This window comes from Bos indicus, chromosome 7 (assembly GCF_029378745.1).
Source record: "Bos indicus isolate NIAB-ARS_2022 breed Sahiwal x Tharparkar chromosome 7, NIAB-ARS_B.indTharparkar_mat_pri_1.0, whole genome shotgun sequence".
Lineage (NCBI taxonomy): Eukaryota > Metazoa > Chordata > Mammalia > Artiodactyla > Bovidae > Bos > Bos indicus.
The window spans coordinates 41,858,764-41,884,579 of NC_091766.1; the positions used below are offsets into that span (position 1 = coordinate 41,858,764).

The window sequence follows — 25,816 nt, forward strand, 5'->3', positions numbered from 1 at the left end:
TCTGTTTTATTAGGCCTTTTACTGAGGTTTTGTCTATTGCTCAGTTGGCTGTGAGGTCCAGATGTGAGTCATGGGTAGATGGGGCTCTCAGTATGGTATGCATACTAGCGACAGCAGGTTAGATGGAAATGTCTAAAATAATGCTTGCCAGTATATTTTTGAGATTAGTTGTTTGTCAGTTGCTTCATTTGCTATTATTTTCTCCCATTCTGAAGGCTGTCTTTTTACCTTGCTTATAGTTTCCTTTGTTGTGCAGAAGCTTTTAAGTTTAATTAGGTCCCATTTGTTTATTTTTGCTTTTATTTCCAATATTCTGGGAGGTGGGTCATAGAGGATCCTGCTGTGATGTATGTCGGAGGGTGTTTTGCCTATGTTCTACTCTAGGAGTTTTATAGTTTCTGGTCTTATGTTTAGATCTTTAATCTATTTTGAGTTTATTTTTGTGTATGGTGTTAGAAAGTGTTCTAGTTTTATTCTTTTACAAGTGGTTGACCAGTTTTCCCAGCACCACTTCTTAAAGAGATTGTCTTTTCTCCATTGTATATTCTTGCCTCCTTTGTCAAAGATAAGGTGTCCATATGTGCGTGGATTTATCTCTGGGCTTTCTATTTTGTTCCATTGATCTATATTTCTGTCTTTGCGCCAGTACCATACTGTCTTGATGACTGTGGCTTTGTAGTAGAGCCTGAAGTCAGGTAGGTTGATTCCTCCAGTCCCATTCTTCTTTCTCAAGATTGCTTTGGCTATTCGAGGTTTTTTGTATTTCCATACAAATTGTGAAATTATTTGTTCTAGCTCTGTGAAAAATACCATTGGTAGCTTGATAGGGATTGCATTGAATCTATAGATTGCTTTGGGTAGTATACTCATTTTCACTATATTGATTCTTCCAATCCATGAACATGGTATATTTCTCCATCTATTAGCATCCTCTTTGATTTCTTTCACCAGTGTTTTATAGTTTTCTATATATAGGTCTTTAATTTCTTTAGATAGATATATTCCTACGTATTTTATTCTTTTCGTTGCAATGGTGAATGGAATTGTTTCCTTTATTTCTATTAATTAATTTTCCTTAATTTCTATTTTATCATTATTATTGTATAGGAATGCAAGGGATTTCTGTGTGTTGATTTTATATACTTTGCTCTTGGTGTTTGATGTCAGAAATAGCCACATTTTAGTTAACTGGTAACATTAACCTTCCATCACATGTTCAGCACCAATGCCTGTATCCTGAGGCTCAATTGCTCTCACATAATAAGAACAGCCAGTGTCATGTGGAGCCCCAAAAGATTACAAGGGAACAGGACAAGAATTTTAAAAATTCTGCCCCAATCTGGAAAGGGGTTCAGTGTCCTCTCTTCACCACCCCAGTCTGTGAATGGACTGTGTCTTAATCATTTTTAATATTTTTAGTACCTAGCACATGCAATAAATGCTTGCTGAATGAACTAATGAGTATGGCTGAGCAAGAACAGGATGCATAAGATGAGCCCTGGGTAACCTAGGAAAGTTTAAACTAGATCATGGGCCCATCTAGCATTTTCACATGGAAGTTAGAATATGCATTAACGGAAGGAAGGAAGAAGCTATTTCCCAAGAAAGAGGAAATGCTTGGAAACATCCCTACCACCTATGCCACAGGACTTCTGAATCCAGCTAAAGAGAAACACTATGAGACACAAAGGATTTGGATCTGAGGAAATGCAAATTAGCGATGTGGGAATTTTATCTTCTCTACACCACAGGATTTTACCTGCTGCATTTTTATTAAAGTAACCCAAAAAAGTGAAAAAAAAAAAATAATAATGCTTGCCAAAAACAGTATTAGCAAGGTAGTCTGAGATCACAAAAACGACTCCCACTGATGTTTTAGTTCCCCAGTAGAATCCCAAATAGTTCCTGTCTGTCTAGTACATGCTTCAGGGTTAGTAATAAAGTTTATGCACATTTCAATCTGGTGTTTTGGGACTGCTTTTGGGTCAAGTCTTCATGCAAGCCCTTGAAGAGATTTTCCATCTGCTGTAATTTTACAGCTTTCCTTGATGTATTCCCCATTGTTATTTTAAAATCAAGTGTTTTGGGGGCTTTTCTGTTCTATATAGGGTCCTATAAACACACCTTTGCAATCCTTCTCAATTGTTGACTGCCACTGCTGGGTGATGGTTTCTTCCTTTGCTATGATCATATATCTGTGTCTACTATCCATCTTGATACTGTATTTTTACCCTTTGCTCTGGCTATTGTTCCTTTAATTTTTATGTTAATTTCACAGGGACTTAGTCCACATGTGACTGTAGATTTGCTGTGTCCATGGGAGGAACTATACTGTCCAAAATCTCATTTTTATCTGTTTTATGTATATCCATCTCAATGCAAGTTTGTGCTTGAGCACAAGTAAATAAATAAACATTCTTGAGCCAATAAACATAAAATTGTTTTCTTGTGACCTCAGAGTCAAAAAGTAATAGTAAATTAAGAATATCATCCTTGAATGAATGATGGCATAGTGTGACATAAGCTTTCTGTGGCTGGTCTTCCAAGAAATTGAAAGTTTTCAATTTTTTGAATGATGGTGGGTCTACCTAGGTCCCAAAGGTTAAAAACTAATTTCTTAAGACAATCTATAATTGGAATCAACCTCAGGAAGTATTGGAAATAGTGGACTATAACACAAAGAGATTTGATTAATTTATCTTGATTTTTGTGTGGCCACATCAGGCTTTAAGCAACCCAACATTTACCTTATGTGTCCAACTTTACCTATTATATCCATCTCTCGTTTGTGTATCCCACAGAGTTATGGAGTGGAGCAATTATTCCATGTATGTGGACTTTGTCCTCTTGGGCTTGTTCAGCAACACACGTTTCCCCTGGCTTCTCTTTGCCCTTATCGTCCTGGTATTTGTCATCTCAGTAGCGAGCAACACAATGATGATCATTCTCATCCACCTGGACTCCCGCCTCCACACTCCCATGTACTTTCTGCTCAGCCAGCTTTCCATCATGGATATCTTGTACATTTCCACCATTGTGCCCAAGATGCTGGTTGACCAAATGGTAGACCAAAGGGCCATTTCCTTTGCAGGATGCACTGCCCAGCACTTTCTCTATTTGACCTTGGCAGGAGCTGAGTTCTTCCTTCTAGGACTCATGTCCTATGACCGCTATGTTGCCATCTGCAATCCTCTGCGCTATCCTGTGCTTATGAACCGCAAAGTCTGCTTGTTGATTGTGGTGGCAGCCTGGCTGGGAGGGTCCATAGATGGCTTCTTACTTACACCAGTCACCATGCAGTTCCCTTTCTGTGCTTCTCGGGAAATAAATCACTTCTTCTGTGAGGTACCTGCTCTTCTGAAGCTCTCCTGTATGGATACATCAGCTTATGAGACAGCCATGTATGTCTGCTGCATCATGATGCTCCTCATTCCTTTCTCTGTCATCTCAGCCTCTTATACAAGGATTCTCATTACTGTTTACAGAATGAATGAGGCAGAAGGGAGAAAAAAGGCAGTGGCCACTTGCTCCTCACACATGGTAGTTGTCAGTCTCTTTTATGGGGCTGCCATGTACACCTATGTGCTACCTCACTCTTACCATACTCCTGAGCAGGACAAGGCTGTGTCTGCCTTCTACACTATCCTTACTCCCTTGCTCAACCCACTTATTTACAGTCTCAGGAACAAAGACGTCACAGGGGCCCTACAGAAAGTTCTGGGAAGGTGCTCATCCTCAGGAAGGTAACCACCTTCCAGAGAAACTGCATTTGCTGCTAGAGGTTTGGAGAAGAGGATATAGGACTTGTCATCTTTGGATTTAAACATTGTCTGCCTGGAAATAGCAGGTCATCCACATGCCAGCAACTATGAGGCATCCTGGGATTTAGAAAGCCTACAGTAGCATTTTGAAGATTTTCATCATCTTTTGAAACATAAGAGGATTCTACAAAATGGTGTTGAATGGAACTGGAATAAAATAGGGGTTTCAGTAGACGGTTCCACCCATATGCTTTCTACAAATTTTGCATCCCACTGAACAGATGTTTGTTTCCTGCCATGGTCAGTCATGGCAAAAGAAATGCTAATCTTCTGCTATTCCTCTAGCTTCTCATCACAGTTTCTTTTTAGACATCATACAAATTGACTACTCCAAAGAATCAATATGTCCAATATTATTTTGATTGTATTCAAATGCTATTTTAATAACTAATTGAATTTTTTACAAATGATGTTTTTAGCCTTCCAAAACATTTAATTCAATCAAGCCAATATTGGCAGTATCATTATTTTAAAAATTGGTTTGACTTTATGTAATCAATTTTTCAACTGAATTCTATTAACATGGCTAGTAGACACAATAGTAAACATCAATTTCTGGAAGAGACCAGTACCTTTACTTTTTTTCCCATGAAGTTTTGCTAAAATAATCTCAGAATAATGGACCAACGTGCTTTTGAGACTGGTAAACATGGATGGCTTCTACATTTTCTATCCTTCCTAATGATATAATTTAATAGGAACATCCAGGGCAGTTTGAAATCATATCTTTTCGCTGTATTTAAATTGCCTGATGATCTAATATATTTCATTTGAAAGATTTTCATGCAAAAGAATGGAACTCCTTTGAGAGTTAAATGTTGATTTATTCTTTTAAAAATTAATATATGCTACTCCTTATTTTCTATTTTATAATATTTTAATTTAGTTATAATTATTTTATTTAATAATTTAATTACTTGAATAATTGTGGTTAACCAATAGTCCTCTGAAGTACAGAAATTTATTTTTCATCATCTTTTTTCTTTTATATGCTTTTCCCTACTTGACCAAACTCCTTCTATTTTGAGTCCTCAGTCTTTCTGTCTTTTTACCTTTATATCTTCAGGTTTGCTCATCTTAGACTTAATTTTCTAAAAAGAAAACATTTGCATTACTAAAATGAGAATGCAATTATGTGTAAGCTCATTTAAAATTTTATTAATATCAGAGTGGTCTGAATATGTATAAGTCAGCTGGGAATTGACATATGTTTCAGAAAATCCAATGCTTCTACATCTTGGAAAAAAGGAGGAACATATCATTAGAGAACTTTCTAATGCATCTCACTTTTCTATATTGCATTTCCATATGGGTGAAAAATAATATTGTTTAGTATACCTAAATGTAAAAATTTGTCCTATTTTCTCTCAATAACACCTATATTATAACCAGAAGTTGGAGTCAACTTTTAAAGACTCCACCATTTTATCTAAATTTCCTAGAAACCTTCAAACTAGTCCTTGGAATTCATTTTCTAACATTTGTGTCATAGAGAGAATGATTCATGCCAAGATTGGAAATTTTGGCTTTTTATGATATAGGAATAGTGAATATGCTTTACAAATAGCTTCTGGATAGAAAAGAAATAGATTAGAAAAATTGCACTCACATTTAAAAAGATGCCTTGGTATTATAACCCTTATTAAACTTTAATTACAGACATGAAATTAGTTTTTTCAACCTCTCTATGTCTGGTTGAACAAATTAATTTAATTTCTTGAAATCCTCTTTTTCAAGGTATTAAATTAGAACATTCTAACTTAATTCTTACCTCAGAGGAATAATTTTAAAAGAACACGATATAACTGGTGCAAAGCAACTTTAGCTTTGGAAGGTGCTATATGCCATGATGTATTATTATAACTGACACAACACTATAGAGAAGAGGCAGTGAAACCTGCTTTCTTCACCCATTTCTATACCAGAAGTGGTCTTGTCTCTTGAATTGTACTTAACATAGAATTTCCTCTTGCAGAGATGAGGTTACAGAGGTGATTAATATCCCTAACTCTAACATAAGACCTTTATTAAAACATTCAGAAACTATTTCAAGGACTGATGTTAGTCTGTCCACAGCACATACTTGTGATAAAATGATAGCTTACAGTGAACAATGTCAGATTTGTGATCTCTGAAGATTTAGCTTCAGGTTCAGGGATCAGGCTTGATCACTCAAGAGCTTTTGTGTAGCAGAGTTTTATTAAAGTGAAAAAGGACAGAAAAAACTTCTGACATAGCCATTAGAAGGGGGATGGAGTGTGCCCCCCTTGCTAGTCTTATCAAGGCCTTATATACTTTTACCAGACTGACTCCCACAACAGACACCTTAAATTAACAAGATTAGAACTAATAATAGAAAGATCTTAACAGACCCACTCTTGAAACAAATGTCTTAAGATAACAAGATTAGTCAGAAGGTTCTTGTTAAAAAGGAGAAACATGTCCTTGAGTAAGATGCATTGTTGTTATATAATCTTTAGTACAGAGTTTAAGGGAAAACATGCTCTTGAGCCATTAGCTCTGGGCTTAAAGAAAAAGCATTTTATTTGACTAAGAGGAAAGAATGTAGGAAAAAAAAAAAACATTTATCCTTTTCTCCTCCTTGAGAGCCCCAGGCCCCTTTCTCCTCCTGGAGGGTCCTGGACCTCTTCTCCTTGAGGGCCTCTGACTCTTTATCAATCTACCTAAATTAACTCTCTCAAAAACAATGGTCATTGCCTCTAGTGTATCATGAGAGGACAGATATCCTAACTTCACTTCACACTAAATTCTACCTGACTTCAGAAGCTGAAGAAAACAAGCAAGAACACCCTATATGAAGAACGCTTCTTGAAAGAGAACTACATAGCCACCTGTGTAGGGGTTGATCACTTTCTTTTTCCACATGGTAAATTAAAAGGAGCCAGAGAATATTTACTTTTCTTTTGTTAGGTAGTTAGAATAGGCATAGGAGTCCAGAATGGCTGGGCTAAAAGACAAGGAAGGGAAAAGCCAGCGAAAATAGAACAAAGGAAGGTCCAAGGACCGGAGTGAGGACCTCAGGTAGAACTAACAGCACTCCTGGCTAGCCCAATTTACATAGGGCAGGCCCAGGGGGTTGGAAAAAACATATAAAAAGAGGAGCCAAAGGGCCGGGGGCCCTCTCTTCTCTTCTCATCTTTGTGTTGGCATACCCCCACACCTTGAGGGTGTGTTTTCCTGCTATTTTCTAAATAAAATTGAGCTGTAACATGGAGCTGTTAACACTGATCTGTTCAAAACCCGAGAACTATAACATGGTCTGTCCAAGAGCTGTGATGCACCACAGGCTTTAATGTCCATTGCTTCAAATTTTTGTCTAGATGAGACAGAACCAAGGACATTACATTTGCCTGACACTTTCCAGCTTAGTGACACTTATAGTTGTCACTCAGATGATATAAACTGAATAAATAAAATAAATGTCACATGTCTTATAATGCATTTGTTTTCAACATCAGTCCAGTTTCTCCCCTATACAGTAGTGTTAGCAAATCCAAGGCATATTTGGACATAGTAGGATCTTCTTTTCTTCAATTTTTGCTTTTTCTCTCCTTTTTTTTCTACAAATTCTTTCTCTTCCTTAATTTATACGTCTCCCTCTTCTATTCCTAACAATTCTTACTTCCCAAACACATTCCTCTTTTTTTTTCTCTCTCCCTTGCTCTTGCACTTTATCTATTCCCAACTTATTGTTTTATTGACTATGCTCCAGCTCTCATTGCTCTTGGTAGTGATGCTGTTCTTCTCTAGTGAATCATGGGATTTTAATTATTATAGATTACTAGGATAGCTAGGGGCTTGGGGATTTCAGGGACTTTTAAAATGGGCTTTACTTTAAAATGTAGTGTGCTGGCAATAAAATGAAAGAGAAGATGAGGTTTTAATATAGAGAAAATTTTAATAGAAACTACTTAACATAGATGTGTTTGTCTTGGTTAGATGTATTTAACTGTAGCCAGAAGGTTTGCATAATGGAAAATGTAAACAAATCTAACAGTACTTTCTTAATTGTGTACTCTATAAGCCTCTTTGGTTCTGCTATTTCAACATAATTTTTAGTCTAAGAGTTCAAAAAAGGATACATGTATATGTATTTGATATTAATGAATCACTTTTTTGAATCACTGAAACTAACACAATGTTGTTAATCAACTATGATCCATTATAAAATTAAAATGTAAATAAAAAACGAAAGTTATAGTCTGGAGAAATTAAAAAGTAAAATAAAATAGATGGATTTTCCCCAGCATTGAGAATCTACTGTTCCACAGTGAGCAAGGTAAATTTAGAGAACATTGTTGGCATCTCTAAGCAGAGACCTCATTCTCAGCCTATGATTGGGCATTCTTTCTGTCTTACATGTCTGATCCTTCACATGTGCTCTGGGTAAGTTCTGTCATCTGCTTATGACTGCTTCTTTGATATTTGAATCAATATTTTTTTACTTAAAGTATAGACTTGCTGCTGCTGCTACTGCTGCTAAGTCACTTCAGTCGTGTCCAACTCTGTGTGACCCCATAAACGGCAGCCCACCAGGCTCCCCTGTCCCTGGGATTCTCAAGGCAAGAACACTGGAGTGGGTTGCCATTTCCTTCTCCAATGCATGAAAGTGAAAAGTGAAAAGTGAAAGTGAAGTCGCACAGTCGTGTCTGACCCTCAGCGACCCCATGGACTGCAGCCTTCCAGGCTCCTCCGCCCATGGGATTTTCCAGGCAGGAGTACTGGAGTGGGGTGCCATTGCCTTCTCCAAAAGTATAGACTTATATTTTAGTAACTCTCAGTCTTTGTTTAGAGATATCCCAGAGCATCTTCCATAATCTCAAGAGAAATAGAAATACTCTAAACATTATTTTCTTCACTGTCTTATTTGTAAATAATAGATAATATTAAGTCTATTTTGGTTATAGTGAGGGATTATTAAAGATAAGTAAACATAATAAAATAATGAGAATTAAAAAGGAAAAGAAGGAAACATTACTTGAATTCTGCATCATAGAAAATTTGAGTCTGAAGTAACCTTAGAGATGATTGTGCCAAACCTTTTCATTTAATAGATGGAAAAACAAACCCTGAGAACAGAATCCCATTCCCAAAGACATATGGGAAATGGTAGAACTGCGGTTGCAATCGAGGTATCCTTATTCTAGTTTCATGGATATTTAGCATATCCTCTGAGGCTTTGTATTTAATCATTCTCCCAAGAAGATGGGTGAATTATGTGATTTATGAGTCATTTAGATTAAATATTCTGGCAGCTTTGGAATTTTTCCCCCCAGGTCTCTCAGTATCCTCACACTTTTTTCTTCCATGTATGAAGTTCCAGTTAGGGAACCTGATATGTGCCTCTGTCTTTCAAGAACATCAGCAGAGAACTAACTCTTTAGAAATTTAGAAAGAGCTTCCTAAAAATATATTAATTTAGGTCTTATTGTGATAAATACTGGAATTTTTTTGTGTCATTAAACAATTATTTATTTAGGACTTAAGCAGTAAATAACTCATTTACTACAAATGGTGGAAAAGAAAATAATGAAGGACAAGAAGAAAGAACTGCTTATCAGCATCTGCTTTGAACAAGGCCCTTAGTTCAGTATTGTATGTTCTATCTTACTTCATTCTCTTTTTTTTATCAGCATCTGCTTTGAACAAGGCCCTTAGTCCAGTATTGTATGTTCTATCTTACTTCATTCTCTTTTTTTTTATTTTATTTTATTTTTTAACTTTACAATATTGTATTGGTTTTGCCATATATCAACATGAATCTGCTACAGGTATACACGTGTCCAAGAAGAATTCACTCTAAATGCCAGGTAGCACTTTGGAATGGGGTAGGCAAACAAAATTATCTGAGATTAAACAAAACATCTAGAATTTAAGACTTACTATCTTATAATATAGGTCTATTTCTACCTCTGTATAAGGACTGTTACTGGAAAAGGCTAAAGGAGATAAAGGGTATTAGTAGGATAAGAGCTAAAAGAGAAAGATGAGCAAGAAAAAAAGAAAGAAAACCTTGAGAAGTTACAAAATATCTATCATATATAAACAATTTAGACTCTGATACTTTACCAACAAAAATTGTCATGTTCAGAAGCTGTGTTATTTTCCTTTGTAAACTTGGTAATAATAATAGAAGACCAACTTGTTATAGCAGCACTTCTCAACCATTTTCCTGACATGGACATCAAAAAAAAAAAAAAAAAAGAAATGGTAGTCATTGGGGTAAATTGAGGTGGTTGTTGACTGCCAAATCAATTTCCTGGTGGCTATACCTGCTCAGGTATTATCAGACCCATTTAGCGTTGGGGACATCAATGCTACTGCTGCTGCTGCTGCTGCTGCTAAGTCGCTTCAGTTGTGTCCGACTCTGTGCAACCCCATGGACAACAGCTCACCAGGTGCCTCTGTCCACAGGATTCTCCAGGCAAGAATACTGGAGTGGGTTGCCATTTCCTTCTCTGGGGACATCAGTACCTGGTTGTAAACCATTGGTGGCTCTGTATTGAGCTACATCACACTGGAAGGAAAAGGATATTCAAATAATTCTATTTCCAAATTAAAGGACTTTTATATTTGTTGATAAGTGATATAAACTATTCTTTAAGAAGCATTAGGTAGTTATTGAATAGCACTCTAAATGGCTGGAAAATTTTATCACATGTGATAAATCTAGTCTTGGTAAATTCAAAAAAATTGAAATCATTCCAAGCATCTTTTCTGACCACATTACAGTAAGATTAGATCTCAATTACAGAAGAAAAACTATTAAAAATTCCAACATATGGAGGCTGAACAACACACTGCTGAATAACCAATAAATCATGAAAGAAATCAAAAAAGAAATCAAAATATGCATAGAAATGAATGAAAATGAAAACACAGCAACCCAAAACCTGTGGGACACAGTAAAAGCGGTGCCATGGGGAAGGTTCATAGCAATACAAACATACCTCAAGAAACAAGAAAAAAGTCAAATAAATAACCTAACTCTACACCTAAAGCAACTAGAAAAGGATGAAATGAAAAACCCCAGGGTTAGTAGAAGGAAAGAAATCTTAAAAATTAGGGCAGAAATAAATGCAAAAGAAACACAAGAGACCATAGCAAAAATCAACAAAGCCAAAATCTGGTTCTTTGAGAGGATAAATAAAATTGACAAAACATTAGCCAGACTCATCAAGAAACAAAGGGAGAAAAATCAAATCAATAAAATTAGAAATGAAAATGGAGAGATCACAACAGAAGTTTTAACTTTAGAATGATCTTTACTTTCATCTCTACATTACATGCTTTTTTTATTCTTAAGAGATGCCAGGGTTAGATAAGTAGTTTTATGAAAAAAAATCTCAAGAAGTAATTATAACTTTTGCTTTGGAAAAGAATAGACTCTCTGGTAAAAGGATTGGACTTTGGCTGGTCTTCCTCTTATGCACAAGGTGAGCCCAGTAAATATAGATTAATTACTAACCTAGGGATTTCTCCTGCAAGATGCTGAGATCCAATGTTAATTAAACACTTACTTTTGTCTTAGTCCCACCCTCATATCCAAGTATTTTAAAAGGCTGCCATTTCAATGTTGCCTAACTAAGGTCTGGACTCAATTGCTCTGAGGTAAGAGTAAATAGTTTCATGGAAACCAAATAGAACATTTCCCATACACTATGATGTTTTCTTTAGGCATCACTCTAAGACTATCAGAAACTATCTTCAGGTTTAAGAAGGATAAATTTGTACATTCAGTTCTCAGAAAAGGGATACTTCAGCATGAAATAGGAAGTGTAGGGGAATCTATTATTAGTTTATGGGTGCTTGAATGAATTTACTAAAGAGAAAAAGGGCATGTAAAAGCTGATGGTTGAAAGATCTAGCTTAGTATTCATGATGAGTAATTTTTAGACTTTAATGTCTAAGATATGTATTACTAATGAAAAGCATGGATTGCCCTCTGAATATTTTTTCCTTTTTTTTTTTCCTGTCTGAATATTTTTAAGGCAAGAGTTAACCTTTTTGTATGGAAAAAAGTGTGGGTATAGGTTTTTGCATCCTTAGAGGGAGATTAAAATATATTGAATTGTTTCTCTTTATTATTATTATTATTATTTTCTAAGCTCCCTTCTCCCTTCCTTACTCCATAGGCATGGTCATATGCTCTCATAGTGCTCAAAAGATAAAATCTATTTTTTTTCTAATAGACAAGCAGCATTTCTTAAAGAAATTCCCTTAAAAGATTTTACCATGGTCCTATCAGAGACCACTGGGCTGAATCACTGAAGCAGAATAGGATTGTGTCTACATGTCAGAAACTTAGATCGCATCATGCAATAATGAGCACGTTACATTTAGAGCTACAGGTATCAGCTTTTTATGTTCCTCTGTCATTTCTGGTCTTGTACAGTTGTTCCTTTCCTCTGATTCTTTACTCCCCTATAGCACTAGCAGAGTAGAGAGTAGATGTCCCCTGTGCCTGATTCTTTGATTTCTGTTTACCTCTGCACAAACTGACACCACTACTCAGGATATATCTCTATTAATCAAAATAAGTAGCTGTCCTGGCATCTGACAGCTTTAAATTTAGACCCTTCATACAATATTCCAGGAAGCCAGATGTACTTATTGTTTCCAGTTCAGTCAGTTTTTAGTCGCTCAATTGTGTCCAACTCTTTTAAGACCCCACGGACTGCAGCACTCCAGGCTTCCCTATGCATCACCAACTCCTGGAGCATACTCAAACTCATGTCCATCGAGTCGGTGGTCACATCCAGCCATCTCAAATCTTGTTGTCCCCTTCTCCTTCTGCCGTCAATCTCTGCCAGCATCAGGGTATACCCTTAACAGTGTGCTTTAGGTAACTTGGCACCTGGTATTAGAACTAACACTTTATGATTAAATATATGTACATATTTAAATCTTCTGTACCTTATGATGTTTTGACATCTTAACATTTCTAGCTGTGGAGAGACTGCCCCTCCCTGGACTAGTCAGTTATTAGAGATAGCACAAGTCTTAGAATGTCTTTGATATGAAAACTAAACTATCTGGAATCAGACCTTCTCCCTGTCAATTGTACATACAGTGAATCAGAAAGGATTGGTCCAAGACCTCCTTATCTTCGGTAATCCTTCTCCCTGATCTCACTTGAAGGCCTATTTTTACAAGATGTTGCAAGGATCTGAATTGTGTCCAGACTTCTGTGGCTTCTCTCAGAATAATTTCAGTCTATTGTCCTGAAATGTTCAGGTTCTACCAGCTAGCACCTTGCACAGGAACCCTCTTTCATTTCCTTACCTTTACTTTCCACGTGGCATATCAGAGAAAAAATCAAAGCCTCTTGCAAAACTTACCCATCCTTTCCCATGGCAGAGATCCAGAGTCTCCATTCACAGTGCTCTTCTTACTTTGGCTGGATCTTCCCATACCCTGCTGCTGCAGCTGCTGCTGCTGCTAAGTCACTTCAGTCGTGTCTGACTCTGTGCGACCCCAGAGACGGCAGCCCACCAGGCTCCCCCATGGCAACCCCATGGACTGCAGCCTACCAGGCCCATACCTTAGCCTCTGCCATACCAGGTGGTTATGGAACTATACTAGGTGATGTTATGTCAGTTATGTCAGTTCTGGAGGTGGGGCATTCTCTGTCTTGAACAACAGAAAAGCCTGAACCTGGGGCCATGCAGATACAAGGTTTCATTTTTTTCTTCTAATTTTTAGAAGGATTGTAATTAAAGAAGGAAATGGTAGAAAACTTAAGACTAGGGAATAATGATGATTGTGGTAGAAAGGTTACCTAACGGGGAATGTAATCCAGTATCTAGTATGTGTAAACCAAATCACACATTACATTAAACAGTAGTCAATAGTGTTAACACTAATGTTAAAATTAGATACTGGGAACTGATGCAAATAGATTACATCATGACATGTCATTGTGCTCATAGTGTAGATGTTGCCATGTCAAACATTCCACAGTACAATGTTAACTACATATTTTGATTGTGTGTCACATTAGTTTTTTATATTTGATTACTGACAAAAGTAACACATACACATTTGTGCTAAGCCTCTTAGTATGCTATTCCTCTAACAGGATCTCTTCCCTACTCTTAAATATTCTCTCTCTTACACACACACTCACATATACACAGAGAAGCAGCTTGGATCCAAATTGAGGCTCTTTTATTCACTGAAACTCTGATTGTTTTAGAAATAAAGTTAGTTTACAACATATCCTTGTCCTCCTTCAGTTTTATTAATATATTTTAACATTCTGGGATCTACTCTAAGAAAGGATCTGGAGTTTGAAGAAGTTGCGTTCCTTAATCAAAGATTTCTGAGGCAATGAGAATGATTTACTATTTTTCATATTCTGTAGACTCCAGTCTGAGTGTATGTGTGAAATAAATTTCTCTGACCCATATTTTGATTGCAAAGCAACTTTTCCTTAGGCAATTTTCAGATTATTTGGCTATCTCAGTTTTTCAGTGTATTTTCAAAGTGATGATTAGGAGTGGATTTGATACTGTCAGTAGTGCACATAAAATCTACAATGTGCTTAAGTGAAAAAAAGGATTGTTGATCAAGATAAAGTTATTGTCTACCAGCATGAATATTTTTATCCCAACCAGTTATTGCAGAGCTCCATAAACACAGTTTTAATTCTAACATCTTAAATTTAATTTCTGTGTCTATGATTCAGAGCTGTGGCTTTCACAAGTAAATCTTTCACACATTTAAAAAGGCAGAAGTAGCTGACTTTTATCAAACTTATTGAAAGCTGATATTTGATATTTAGGTAAGGTTTATGCTGGTTTACCCAAGCATTTGTTTTTCTCCTTCTCAATTGAAAAGGTATATTAAAGTTTCAACACAGACCAACATAAAATTGCTTTTTACTTTCTTCCTCTGGAATTTTGCTCATTTACCTAGTCTATAATGTAATTACATCTTTAATAAACACTCAGAAAAAGTCCCAGTATTGTTCCTAATAGTTCTGCTTCAGCATAAAGATTAATTCATTCTTAATACCTCAAAGACTATATATTTATTTAAAAATCCAGATAAAGTATTAGTAACTAATATATTTTATTGAAATATACTTCTTCAGTAATTCTGTCACTAAAATGAAGAGATGTACACTGCAGAAATGTACACTATAAAACAATGGTAATAATAAACTCATTCCTCCATGTTCCTGAATATATCTAAGAAGTGCGCTTTTACATCTCTCAAGAATAAAAGATGCAAGAGTTCATTCCATCTAGTTCAACTGAGTTTTTCCCCTCTAAATTCAGGAATCTCATTTCCATCTAGAGTTGCCTTTACTTATAAACATAGAGGATAGATAACAATGTAGAAATATAATTGTTAAGGAATTAAAAATGAAAAACAAATCAAGTAGTAATGGATTCCTATGACAATATAAAATTTTCATAATTTCAGAATGTCAGAAAAACTGTTAATGTTTGGCTGAACAATAATTAAAAAGTTGCTTAGGTCACTATGAAATGATATGAGGCCATTCTAAGTGATAAAATCTCAGTCCACTCAGTGGTGTCAATCAGAAAGATCACAGTGTTGAAGAACCCAAAGCCTTGCTTGTAGAATACATTTAAGGTGATACTCATTTGAGATTTATGACCCTATATTATTCTGTGAGAAAAAAATGGATCCAAATACTTAAAATGACCTGTGCCTAAAATATGAACTTCCTTGGCAGAAAAACATCTAACCATAGGCCACAGATATTGACCATTAATTAAAGTTTGTAGTATTGCCTTGTTAATTCCTGATCAAAGCAGCTTAATTATAACAACAGCCAAATTATCTAAATTTATTGGCTTCGTGCTTATTTTTTATAAGTTTATGAAATCACAAATGGATGTGCATGATGTTAACAATGCAATATTAAATGGCAGAGTGCAATTTAAATTTAATCTACCCATACATATTGATTGCAAGGCAATATGAAGGGTAAGGCACAATTATCAAACTGGAGAAATTTTTATTCTAAAATAAGATTATAAAATATATACAGAAGATAGTTCAAAATAAAAATAAAGAAAAATTTGAAAATGATACTGTATAAATTATTACATTTATATCTTATATCAGCCTACAGAGATATAGACCTATGATAACTTTTCACAAGTGATGAAATTGAGTTAGTTTATAGATTAATTTTTCTGTCCAATGGTCAGTCAGTTCAGTTGCTCAGTCGTGTCCGACTCTTTGCAACCCCATGAATCGCAGCACTCCAGGCCTCCCTGTCCATCACCAACTCCCAGAGTTCACTTAGACTCACATCCATCGAGTCAGTGATGCCATCCAGCCAGCTCATCCTCTGTCGTCCCCTTCTCCTCCTGCCCGCAATCTCTCCCAGCATCAGAGTCTTTTCCAGTGAGTCAACTCTTTGCATGAGGTAGCCAAAGCACTGGTTTCAGCTTTAGCATCATTCCTTCCAAAGAAATCCCAGGGCTAATCTCCTTCAGAATGGACTGGTTGGAAATACCAAGACAGATTCAATATGATTCTGAACTGATGTTCTTTCCTTTATCTCACTCTGCTTCTGACATACTATCCATGGTAGGCCCTCCCTAAATTTTGGATTATTAATTAACCTAACAACTTCCTGTCTTTGCAGTTCTAGGAGCTATTATGTGATGTAAACATGGAGACGGTTCTTCAAAATTCCACTGACTTCATCCTCTTGGGCCTCATCACACATCCCACATTCCCTGGGTTTATCTTTGCAGTGGTCTTCTCCATCTTTCTGGTGGCTGTAACAGCCAACATGGTCATGATTCTGCTCATTCACACAGACTCCCACCTCCACACGCCCATGTACTTCCTGCTTAGCCAACTGTCCATCATGGACACTGTCTACATCTGCATCACTGTCCCCAAGATGTTGCAAGATCTCTTGTCCAAGGAAAAGACCATCTCCTTCCTGGGCTGTGCACTTCAGATCTTCCTCTACCTGACCCTGATTGGAGGGGAATTCTTCTTGCTGGGCCTTATGGCCTATGACAGGTATGTGGCTGTGTGCAACCCTCTTCGATATCCTCTCCTCATGAACCGCAGGATTTGCTTGTTTATGGTGGTGGGTTCCTGGGTTGGTGGCTCCTTGGATGGGTTCATGCTGACTCCCTTTACCATGAGCTTCCCTTACTGTGGGTCCCGAGAGATCAATCACTTTTTCTGTGAGATCCCAGCAGTACTGAAGCTGTCTTGTATTGACACATCACTCTACCAGACCCTGATGTATGCCTGCTGTGTGCTGATGCTGCTCATCCCTATATCCATCATCTCTGTTTCCTACACACGCATCCTGCTCACAGTGCATCGGATGAACTCTGCTGAGGGCCGGCGCAAAGCCTTTGCTACCTGTTCATCCCATATTGTGGTGGTGATCATTTTCTATGGGGCAGCCTTCTACACCAATGTGCTGCCCCAATCATATCACACACCAGAGAAAGACAAGGTTGTATCTGCCTTCTACACCATACTCACTCCAATGCTCAACCCACTCATCTACAGCTTGAGAAATAAAGATGTGGCTACAGCTCTAAGAAGAATACAGGGGAGATGTACATACTCCCAGAAAGTCAGAGCAGGGGATGTGTCCAAGAAGTACTAGAAGGATCTGGGTACAAACTTTCTTGGTACTGTGGCTACTGGCACACAGTAATTCTAGAAAATATATTGTTGGTTCTGAAAAATATTCACTATCATTTTCACAATCCTGGATTATATCAGGCAAAATAATTCTTTTGACACCAACACTTAAGAACTGTAGCTGAACACAGCCAGTATCTCAGCAACAGCCAACTCACTTGTCTGGATTAACTGACAGACATCTCTCAGAAAGCATTTTCTTCTGGTAGCATTATAAATCCAATTCCAGTCAGTCCAAACATCCCTTTGAAAGTCCTGAATGGATATTTTTATGTTACATATTTTCATGTGCCTTTTGTGTCTGTATTTCTGACAAACTTTTGAATAGAAAATGCGAGGAATAATTTTCATGTCCTTGTTGATTTAAAGTCAAATGTTCAATACAAATTAAATATTTTCTGATGACTATAGTCTATGTAGCACCTCCATTTAGAAAACTTTTGTAAGGATAATTCAGTTGGGTTTGGGGTTCAGTATTCTTTGTTATCTTTTATAAATGTCTGTGTTCTCTAATCTCTAAATTTAAACTGTTATCATAATTTTATTCATGTAGAGTTCATTATGTGTCTGGAAATCACTAACTATTTACTGATTGATTAGATTTGACTTCTATTATTATTAAGATAGATATTGCTACAATCCTTTAGTAACTTCCATTTATTGCCTAATAAAATGACTTATGAAACAAAACATGAATAAATCAAGACCTTTTGTTAGTTAAATCAGCTCCCTTGGTCAATTTTCCTATTGTAAAAGTTTTCATCTAGTAGACTGGTAATATTTTTTCTATTAATTATCTTTTGGTTATTTGAGAAGCTTTAATAGATACAGGATCCTGATACAACAGAATGTTTATTTAAAAAGACCACACTCACTAAGGACTGTCCGTCCATTTACCTACTTAATTTTAACTTCCTTCTTATGTGTAAGGCACTAAAATATGACAAATAAATTTTTATTCACCTAGTGTTTATTTTGTTTTGCAATCAAAAGCTTAGAATGTGCTGGGATCATTTTTGGGTGATTTTGTAATTGACAAAGATTAAGAATAGGTTACTGTATGTCCTTGTAGTGCCAATGCAAAGTGAAAACTGTATCCTTCATAGATGTTCATGTAAGTAAATCTCATCGTCACTAATATGCTAATCCAGGGTTCATTTTGCCTTGGAAGATTCCCCCAAATTTGATCTTATGCTGAAACAAACAAACAAATAGAAAAGAGATGGAAAAATGGCTTAGATGGATGAATCTCTTCAAGTAGAGAAACTAATAAAACACTAATGAAAGAAATCAAAGATGATACAGATGAACAAATTACCATATTCTTGGATTGAAAGAATCAATATATTGAATATGACTTCAGTTCAGTTCAGTCACTCAGTCGTGTCCGACTCTTTGTGACTCCATCAATTGCAGCACACCAGGCCTCCCTGTCCATCACCAACTCCTGGAATTCATTCAAACTCACATCCGTCAAGTTGGTGATGCCATCCAGCCATCTCTTCCTCTCATCCCCTTCTCCTCCTGCCCCCAATCCCTCCCAGCATCACAGTCTTTTCCAATGAGTCAACTCTTCGCATGAGGTGCCCAAAGGTTTGGAGTTTCAGTCTTAGCATCATTCCTTCCAAAGAACACCCAGGACTGATCTCCTCTAGAATGGACTGGTTGGATCTCCTTGCAGTCCAAGGGACTCTCAAGAGTCTTCTCCAACACCACAGTTCAAAAGCATCAATTCTTCGGCTCAGCTTTCTTCACAGTTCAACTCTCACATCCATACATGACCACTGGAAAAACCATAGCCTTGACTAGACAGACCTTTGTTGACAAAGTATTGCCTCTGCTTTTCAATACGAATATGAATATTTTATTAATTCTTGAGAAGCCACTCTCCAGCCAACCACCCTATGAAGCAAGCTAGATGGATCTTGTCTGTGTTTCAGTGGTATGATCATTTAGTAAACATCTTTATGCCAGGTCTTGAAAATGTAGTTCACACTGAGGCTCTAACAATATGTATTCAAAAAGCTTTAAAATGATAGCAATGTTATATCCCTCCTAAACAATGAAATGACTCAATGAAAAAAGCTGTTCTACAAAATAAGATGAGCTTGATTGACTTATAAAGCAAAACACGTCACTTACCAGTAAAGTCAGATTGGCTTGCTTGACACTAAAACCAAGCTACCTTGCTTAGCAGAAATACATGTGACAGAAGCACAAGACATGCCCCTAAAAAACAAAACAATGGTGTCATGAGACCCACATCCTTCCCTGTGAGTTCAGTGAGTTAATAACTCCTAAAACATACTTTTTGGCCCCAACGACATGTTCTTTGCACAATACCACCACCACCACCACCACCCCCTCCCCCCCCCAAAAAAAAACAATAGTAGAGAATAAAGCCTAAAACTTGCCCAGTGGTGTCATCAAGTAATTACCCCCCAAGCATGCTCTGTGCACACAAAAAACAATCATTTATGGAAAGGTGACTTTTCAGAATGAAAGACCCTCATTGTACTGAGACCTGAAAATATTTTTTGAAAGTGCTGTGACAGTCCTGACCTGACCATATAGGGATAAGTAAACTTCTCTGCCTTATTTGGGAGAGGGAGATGGAAATATGACATCTACTCAAGAAAGACAAAGGAGATCTTCTTCCCCTCCCCTCTCTTTCTTTGATTATAAAAATATAACCCACTGAGTGCTGGGGGCAGTGCAACTTTTGCCTGCCTATTTGTTAACCTTACAAGCATCTCATTCTAATAAATCACTCCTTATTTATCACTTTGCCTCTCACTAAATTCCATTCCACTGTTGAAACATAAAGGCCTGTGATGCTGGAACTCTTCAGAGTCCTGGAAATGACACCTAACAATTTCACCATAAGCGTCCACATGAAAAATCTCCCAAATGTCAGACCATAATTCCTTTCCCCATAGTTCTTTGGAGTGAATTTTCCAGTTATTCTTAACCCATAGGGGTAGCCAAGTGGCCAATTCATTGTTTTCTGACCAATAATATATATATGTATATATATGGCATTCAGTTAAATTTTATTGTTTTAGAACCTGATATGCTACTTATAATTCATCAAAATGGCCACTATTAATATAATTCTTTATGACCTCTGGAAATTTCCTACTCCAGAAATCCAAGAGCACTCTTTTGTCTTGTTTTTGCCATAAGCTCCAATTAGCATATAGATAGATACATTTAATTTTATGTCTCCTGGCTGTAGCTCAGAGGGTATTTGATCTCTATTCAAAGATAGATTACTGAGATAAACCTTAAAATGACTCAATCAAAATTTTAGCAATAAAACATGACAGCAAAGAAGTAAACCTGGGAAGCAAGTCTTAGTTAACATACATTTCAATTAACAAAACTAGAATGTACTATTCAGTGAAACATAATTTGTATTTACTTTTTTTTCTGTGTATGTGATGGCATTAACCCTGAAGCCAGGGAAAGCTTTATCCTATCAAATAAAAAATGACTTTTGTGAGGGAGCAAGGGTTTCCCAGGTGGCATTAGTGGTAAAGAATCCACCTGCCAATGAAGGAAACATAAGAGACTCAGTTTCGATCCCTGAGTTGGGAAGGTCCCCTGGAGGAGGGCATAGCAATCCACTCCAGTATTCTTGCCTGGAGAATCCCCATGGACAGAAGAGCCTGTCGAGCTACAGTCCATGGGGGTCACAAAGAGTCAGACATGACTGAAGCAACTGAGTGCACAGGAAAAAGCCAAGCAGCCTTCTTGGATTTCCCATAGCCCTGCCTTTTTGATTTTCAACTATTGTTTATCCATCTTTAAATCCTTGATTTAGGAGTAGACTGTTGCCATTGTCCTAAGAATATCAGGATAGTGAAAGTTTGATAATCAGGGGTTAATTTTTCTGTACAAGCAGAATGACTTTTACCTATCTGTACAATCTTCATAGATCATTGTGAAATAATATTTATTTACTTTACCAAAGTAGCAAAGGCTTTTTAAAAACAAGTATAAAGGCAAAGAAATTCACATAGTCTGTTATCAAAATGTACATCCCAACAAAACTTTGCTCTCTTAACCAAGAGAAAAAAAACAAATTCCAGTCTGATATACAACATAAATTATCTTACAGAACTTCCCATGTACTTTTAACATACCAAATAACCTAATTAGTCCAGTATTTTTCTTTGGGATGCTTCAGGGACCCTCTGAAGCACTACGAAGTTAGCTAGAAGTCAAAAGAGCTTCATTAGAATTTGATTTTAGGAGGCTCTGTCAAAAAAAAAAAAAAACAAAGAGTTTAGAATACTCCGTCAGATAAAATTATAGGTTACTATGAAACAACAGTTATTCAGTCAGCCAAAGAGATAATAAAAGATTTCAAAGGCAAATACAGATTAAATCACTTAAGAGGCAAAGAAACGTAAAATCTGTCATCAAAGGCAGTTCAACATCCCAAGAAAACATGTACCATGCATAAAATTCTTTTCTTAGGGTCCACTTTCCACAAAAATGTTTTTTTTTTTCCTGTATTTATCACTTTATTTTCCCATTCAGAAATAGACACCTATTTCTGAAATCAAATCTACTTTCTTCACCCTTAACAACATTCAATTCCATTCCTCATACCTTCTCTACTAAAAACATACTTTCCTTAAGCCATGAACTATCCTTTATATTAGCATTCTGTAGATTGGCAAACATAAATACCAGTGATAATTTATAAAAATATTTGCTTTCTTATAGAGAATACCTTAGAATGGCACCAAGCATATACATTCAGTTCAGTTCAGTTCATTCGCTCAGTCGTGTCCGACTCTTTGCGACCCCATGAATCGCAGCACGCCAAGCCTCCCTGTCCATCACCAACTCCCGGAGTTCACTCAGACTCACATCCATCAAGTCAGTGATGCCATCCAGCCATCTCATCCTCTGTTGTCCCCTTCTCCTCCTGCCCTCAATCCCTCCCAGCATCAGTCTTTTCCAATGAGTCAACTCCACATGAAGTGGCCAAAGTACTTGAGTTTCAGCTTTCGAATCATTCCTTCCAAAGAAATCCCAGGGCTAATCTCCTTCAGAATGGAGTGTTTTGTTTCTCTATAAAAGGAAGCCAATGTTAAGTTAGCAATGTTAAAGCTTCTTATTTTATTTGGAAATGGCCTAGTTATTTAATAAACTTCCATCATTTAACTTAATTTAGCACTACCCTAGAAATTCAAGTGACCAAAAATCTAGAGAAACTATTTTAGGTAGGTATTTCTCAAGTATGGTTATTCTTAATAGACTTTATCTAAAAGCTCTTATCTCATTTAGATTTTCTTTCCTTAAAAGTTTCTTCACATCAAGTTACTTTGTAAAATGGACTTACCATCTGGCCCATTTGTGGAAAATACTGTCACCAGAAACTAAATGGCCCTATACATTTTTTGAGCCTCCCTTTTTGTCTGGAGAGTTTTCAATTCCATTTTCTTTTGTTTGGCCTTAGATAAAATCTCTCTATGTCCTTTAACACGTTGTATTGTCAAAAACTTTACAAATTGAGCAGATTCCTGAATTTTCTAGGGATTAATCTCTCATCCCAAGCTTCAGGGTCCAAGTCTATCCTTCCTTACCTATTGCTTTCTTTTTGTTAACCTAGCCATGTGACTTTCAATATTGAGCTTGTGCAATCTTTACTGTGGCTTTTTCAGCTACCGACTGGAAAGCAAAGACTTGGTCAGTTAAAATCTAATTTTGACATTGTAATGTAGAATGTCATCCTTGCAGATTGCATAATTCTTTCTCCAATTTTAACTTTTCAATCAATTTTAATTTGGCTTCATGTACCCTTCATGCAGAGAGGAGAATCCAATCTCTCCAGCACAGCATGGTGGTACATTCTGATTCTTCCTCAGTTGGCACAAGTGGCAAACATTCAATAACTTCTAAAGGTTTGGCCCACTTTAATTTGGGGTCCCAATTCTGACATAGTCCAGTGGATATGCCCCATTCAGTAACTCATGAGCAGTAAGGCAAACTTTCCCATCAAGGAAAAAAAAGTTGAATAGTCTTAACCTCTTTCTTTTTCCTTTCATTTCACAAATCTTGCTTATAGTGCCAATTTATGTTTTGCTGAAAGTTTTACTTTTGTTTTAGGTTCCAAGGATTTGTTAACAAAAGAAACCATTCATCACACATGATAAACAATTTCAATATTTAATAGAGGATTATTTGACTTAATTTCAGTATATAATCATTAAAAGAAAAGATAATATGGGGAGGGAGGAGGGAGGAGGGTTCGGGATGGGGAACACATGTATACCTGTGGCGGATTCATTTTGATATTTGGCAAAACTAATACAATTATGTAAAGTTTAAAAATAAAATAAAATTAGAAAAAAAAAAGAAAAGATAAATAGAAACAAAAGAAAAGAGTAAGAGCATATATACCACCAAATTGGACAGACCAACATTCAGATTTAAACAGTGTAGAGAAGTCCATTGTTGACAGTAATCTGGAGTCCCAGTAGGGAACAGATCCTGGGCAGTGTGACCTCTCCAGGTGCAAGACTCCAAATTTCAGTTTTGGAGGTTCCCTCATATAATCCCATGCCAAAAAATGATATCATCATCAGTTTGTGTGCAAGCATGCAGTTCTGACTTTACTTTAAACTTTTGCTTTCTACAATGCTGTTTGTTTTATCTTGTGAATCAAAGGATTTCATTATGCCCCAGGCAGTTGGCCAGACCTCCAGGAGTCATTGTAAGATGCACTCCCTTTCTTATCTAAAACTCCTCTTGACTTGCTGAGCTTCTGAACTGGCAGGGAATCCAGTCAGTGTTCAGGCAGGTCTGAAGCAAGGTCAGGACCTGCTCTCCTGCTTCTGAAGCCTGAATAAGATTTCTCCATTTTAGTTTCTCCAACAATTTTATAGTTAAATGGTATTTCACATTATATACTCTGCATATGGCTTCCCAGGTGGTGCTAGTGATAAAGAACCCACCTGCCAATGCAGGAGACGTAAGAGCTGCAGGTTCGATCCTTGGGTTGGGAAGATGCCCTGGAGAGGCGTATGGCAACCCACTCCAGTATCCTTGCCTGGAGAATCCCATAGAATTTCCTTTACTCTGGTCACAACTCAAGGTTTTCATTCTACTCACCTTTAAACATCCAAATAAGCAATGATTCAATCATTCTTTTCTCTAGTTGTCAACTGAAAAACAAAATGCATAATGTGAGAATTGCAAGTTAAGTTTTATTGGGGCAAAATAAGGACTGCCACCTGGGAGACAGCACCTCAGATAGCTCTAAGAAACTGCTCCAAAAGGTAGAGGGAAAGGATAGTATATATGTGATTTTGGTAAAGAGAGAGTGCAATTAAGCACATGCAATCAAGCACACATTTTTTGTAGAAAGTTTCTACTGGTCTCTGAAGCTTTTCTTAGTCCTGAGAATCATCATCCAGAAGAATTTTAGTGCTTTTCTAGATATGAGGAGACACAAGAATTGGGCTCATGAAATCAGTTCCTGAGAATATCTAACTATCTGAAGACTTGTCCTGCCAGTTTTCCCAGAGGACAGAATGCATCATTTCTGCTCTCTACCCTGAACTACTTCAGGGGGTGTTGGAGGTCAACAACAGCACCAGCAGTAGCACATGATTTAGTCCTTATAGAGGTGGGAGGCAAGTGCCTGTGTGTGTCATTGTCGCTCAGTTCTGTCTGACTCTTTGTGACCCCATGGACTGCATCCCACCAGAGAATTCCATGGAGAGTCCAGGAATTCCAGGAGATTCCATGGAATTCTCTCCAGGCAAGAGTACTGGAGTGGGTAGCCATTCCCTTCTTCATGGAATTTCCCAACCCAGGGATCAAACCCGGGTCTATTGCATTGAAGGCAGATTACTGTCTGAGCCACCAGGGAAGCACAAGTGCCCATGACTAGTGCCAATTTGTAGTTGACATAGTGTTCATTTAACCCAACTATGAGACAAACAAGATTCTGAAGGCTAAAACTGTAGAACAAATAGGGCAGATATAATTAAAACTCTAGATATGAGCAACCACAAATTTTGTTATGCATAAACTATATATCATAACATATATATGAGCACAGTATAAAATGGGTTGTTCTCCAAAAAGAAGAAACATATCTCTAGCTACTGATTTAAGACATCTCTGGGTCTGATTTTCTCTAGCATTATTTTATCTGAACCGTGGCCTCTAAGATGTCATCTCCATTGTGAGTTTCTCAGTTACAGGAAGTGTTTTCTGTCTCTTTTTTCCCTCTGGTATTTGTGGCTTCCTGGTCTTTGGCACTGTCATAGATGATGTCA

The 25,816-nt window shown here is 36.9% G+C and overlaps 2 protein-coding genes across 2 annotated transcripts; both read left to right on the plus strand.

Moving 5' to 3' along the window:
• Positions 1 to 2,805: 2,805 nt before the first annotated feature.
• LOC109561245 (olfactory receptor 2T27) lies at positions 2,806 to 3,747 on the plus strand. Its single transcript, XM_019963630.2, has one exon. The coding sequence runs from the start codon at positions 2,806 to 2,808 to the stop codon at positions 3,745 to 3,747; it is 942 nt and encodes a 313-aa protein (XP_019819189.2).
• A 12,756-nt stretch (positions 3,748 to 16,503) lies between these two features.
• On the plus strand, positions 16,504 to 17,472 carry LOC139183992 (olfactory receptor 2T2). Its single transcript, XM_070792290.1, has one exon. It carries the CDS (start codon positions 16,504 to 16,506, stop codon positions 17,470 to 17,472), a length of 969 nt encoding a protein of 322 aa, XP_070648391.1.
• Positions 17,473 to 25,816: the final 8,344 nt, after the last annotated feature.

What these genes read in the sequence shown, in the direction of transcription:
- LOC139183992 (XM_070792290.1), top strand. Translation starts at nt 16,504, where the DNA reads ATGGAGACGGTTCTTCAAAATTCCACTGACTTCATCCTCTTGGGCCTC.
- LOC109561245 (XM_019963630.2), top strand. Translation starts at nt 2,806, where the DNA reads ATGGAGTGGAGCAATTATTCCATGTATGTGGACTTTGTCCTCTTGGGC.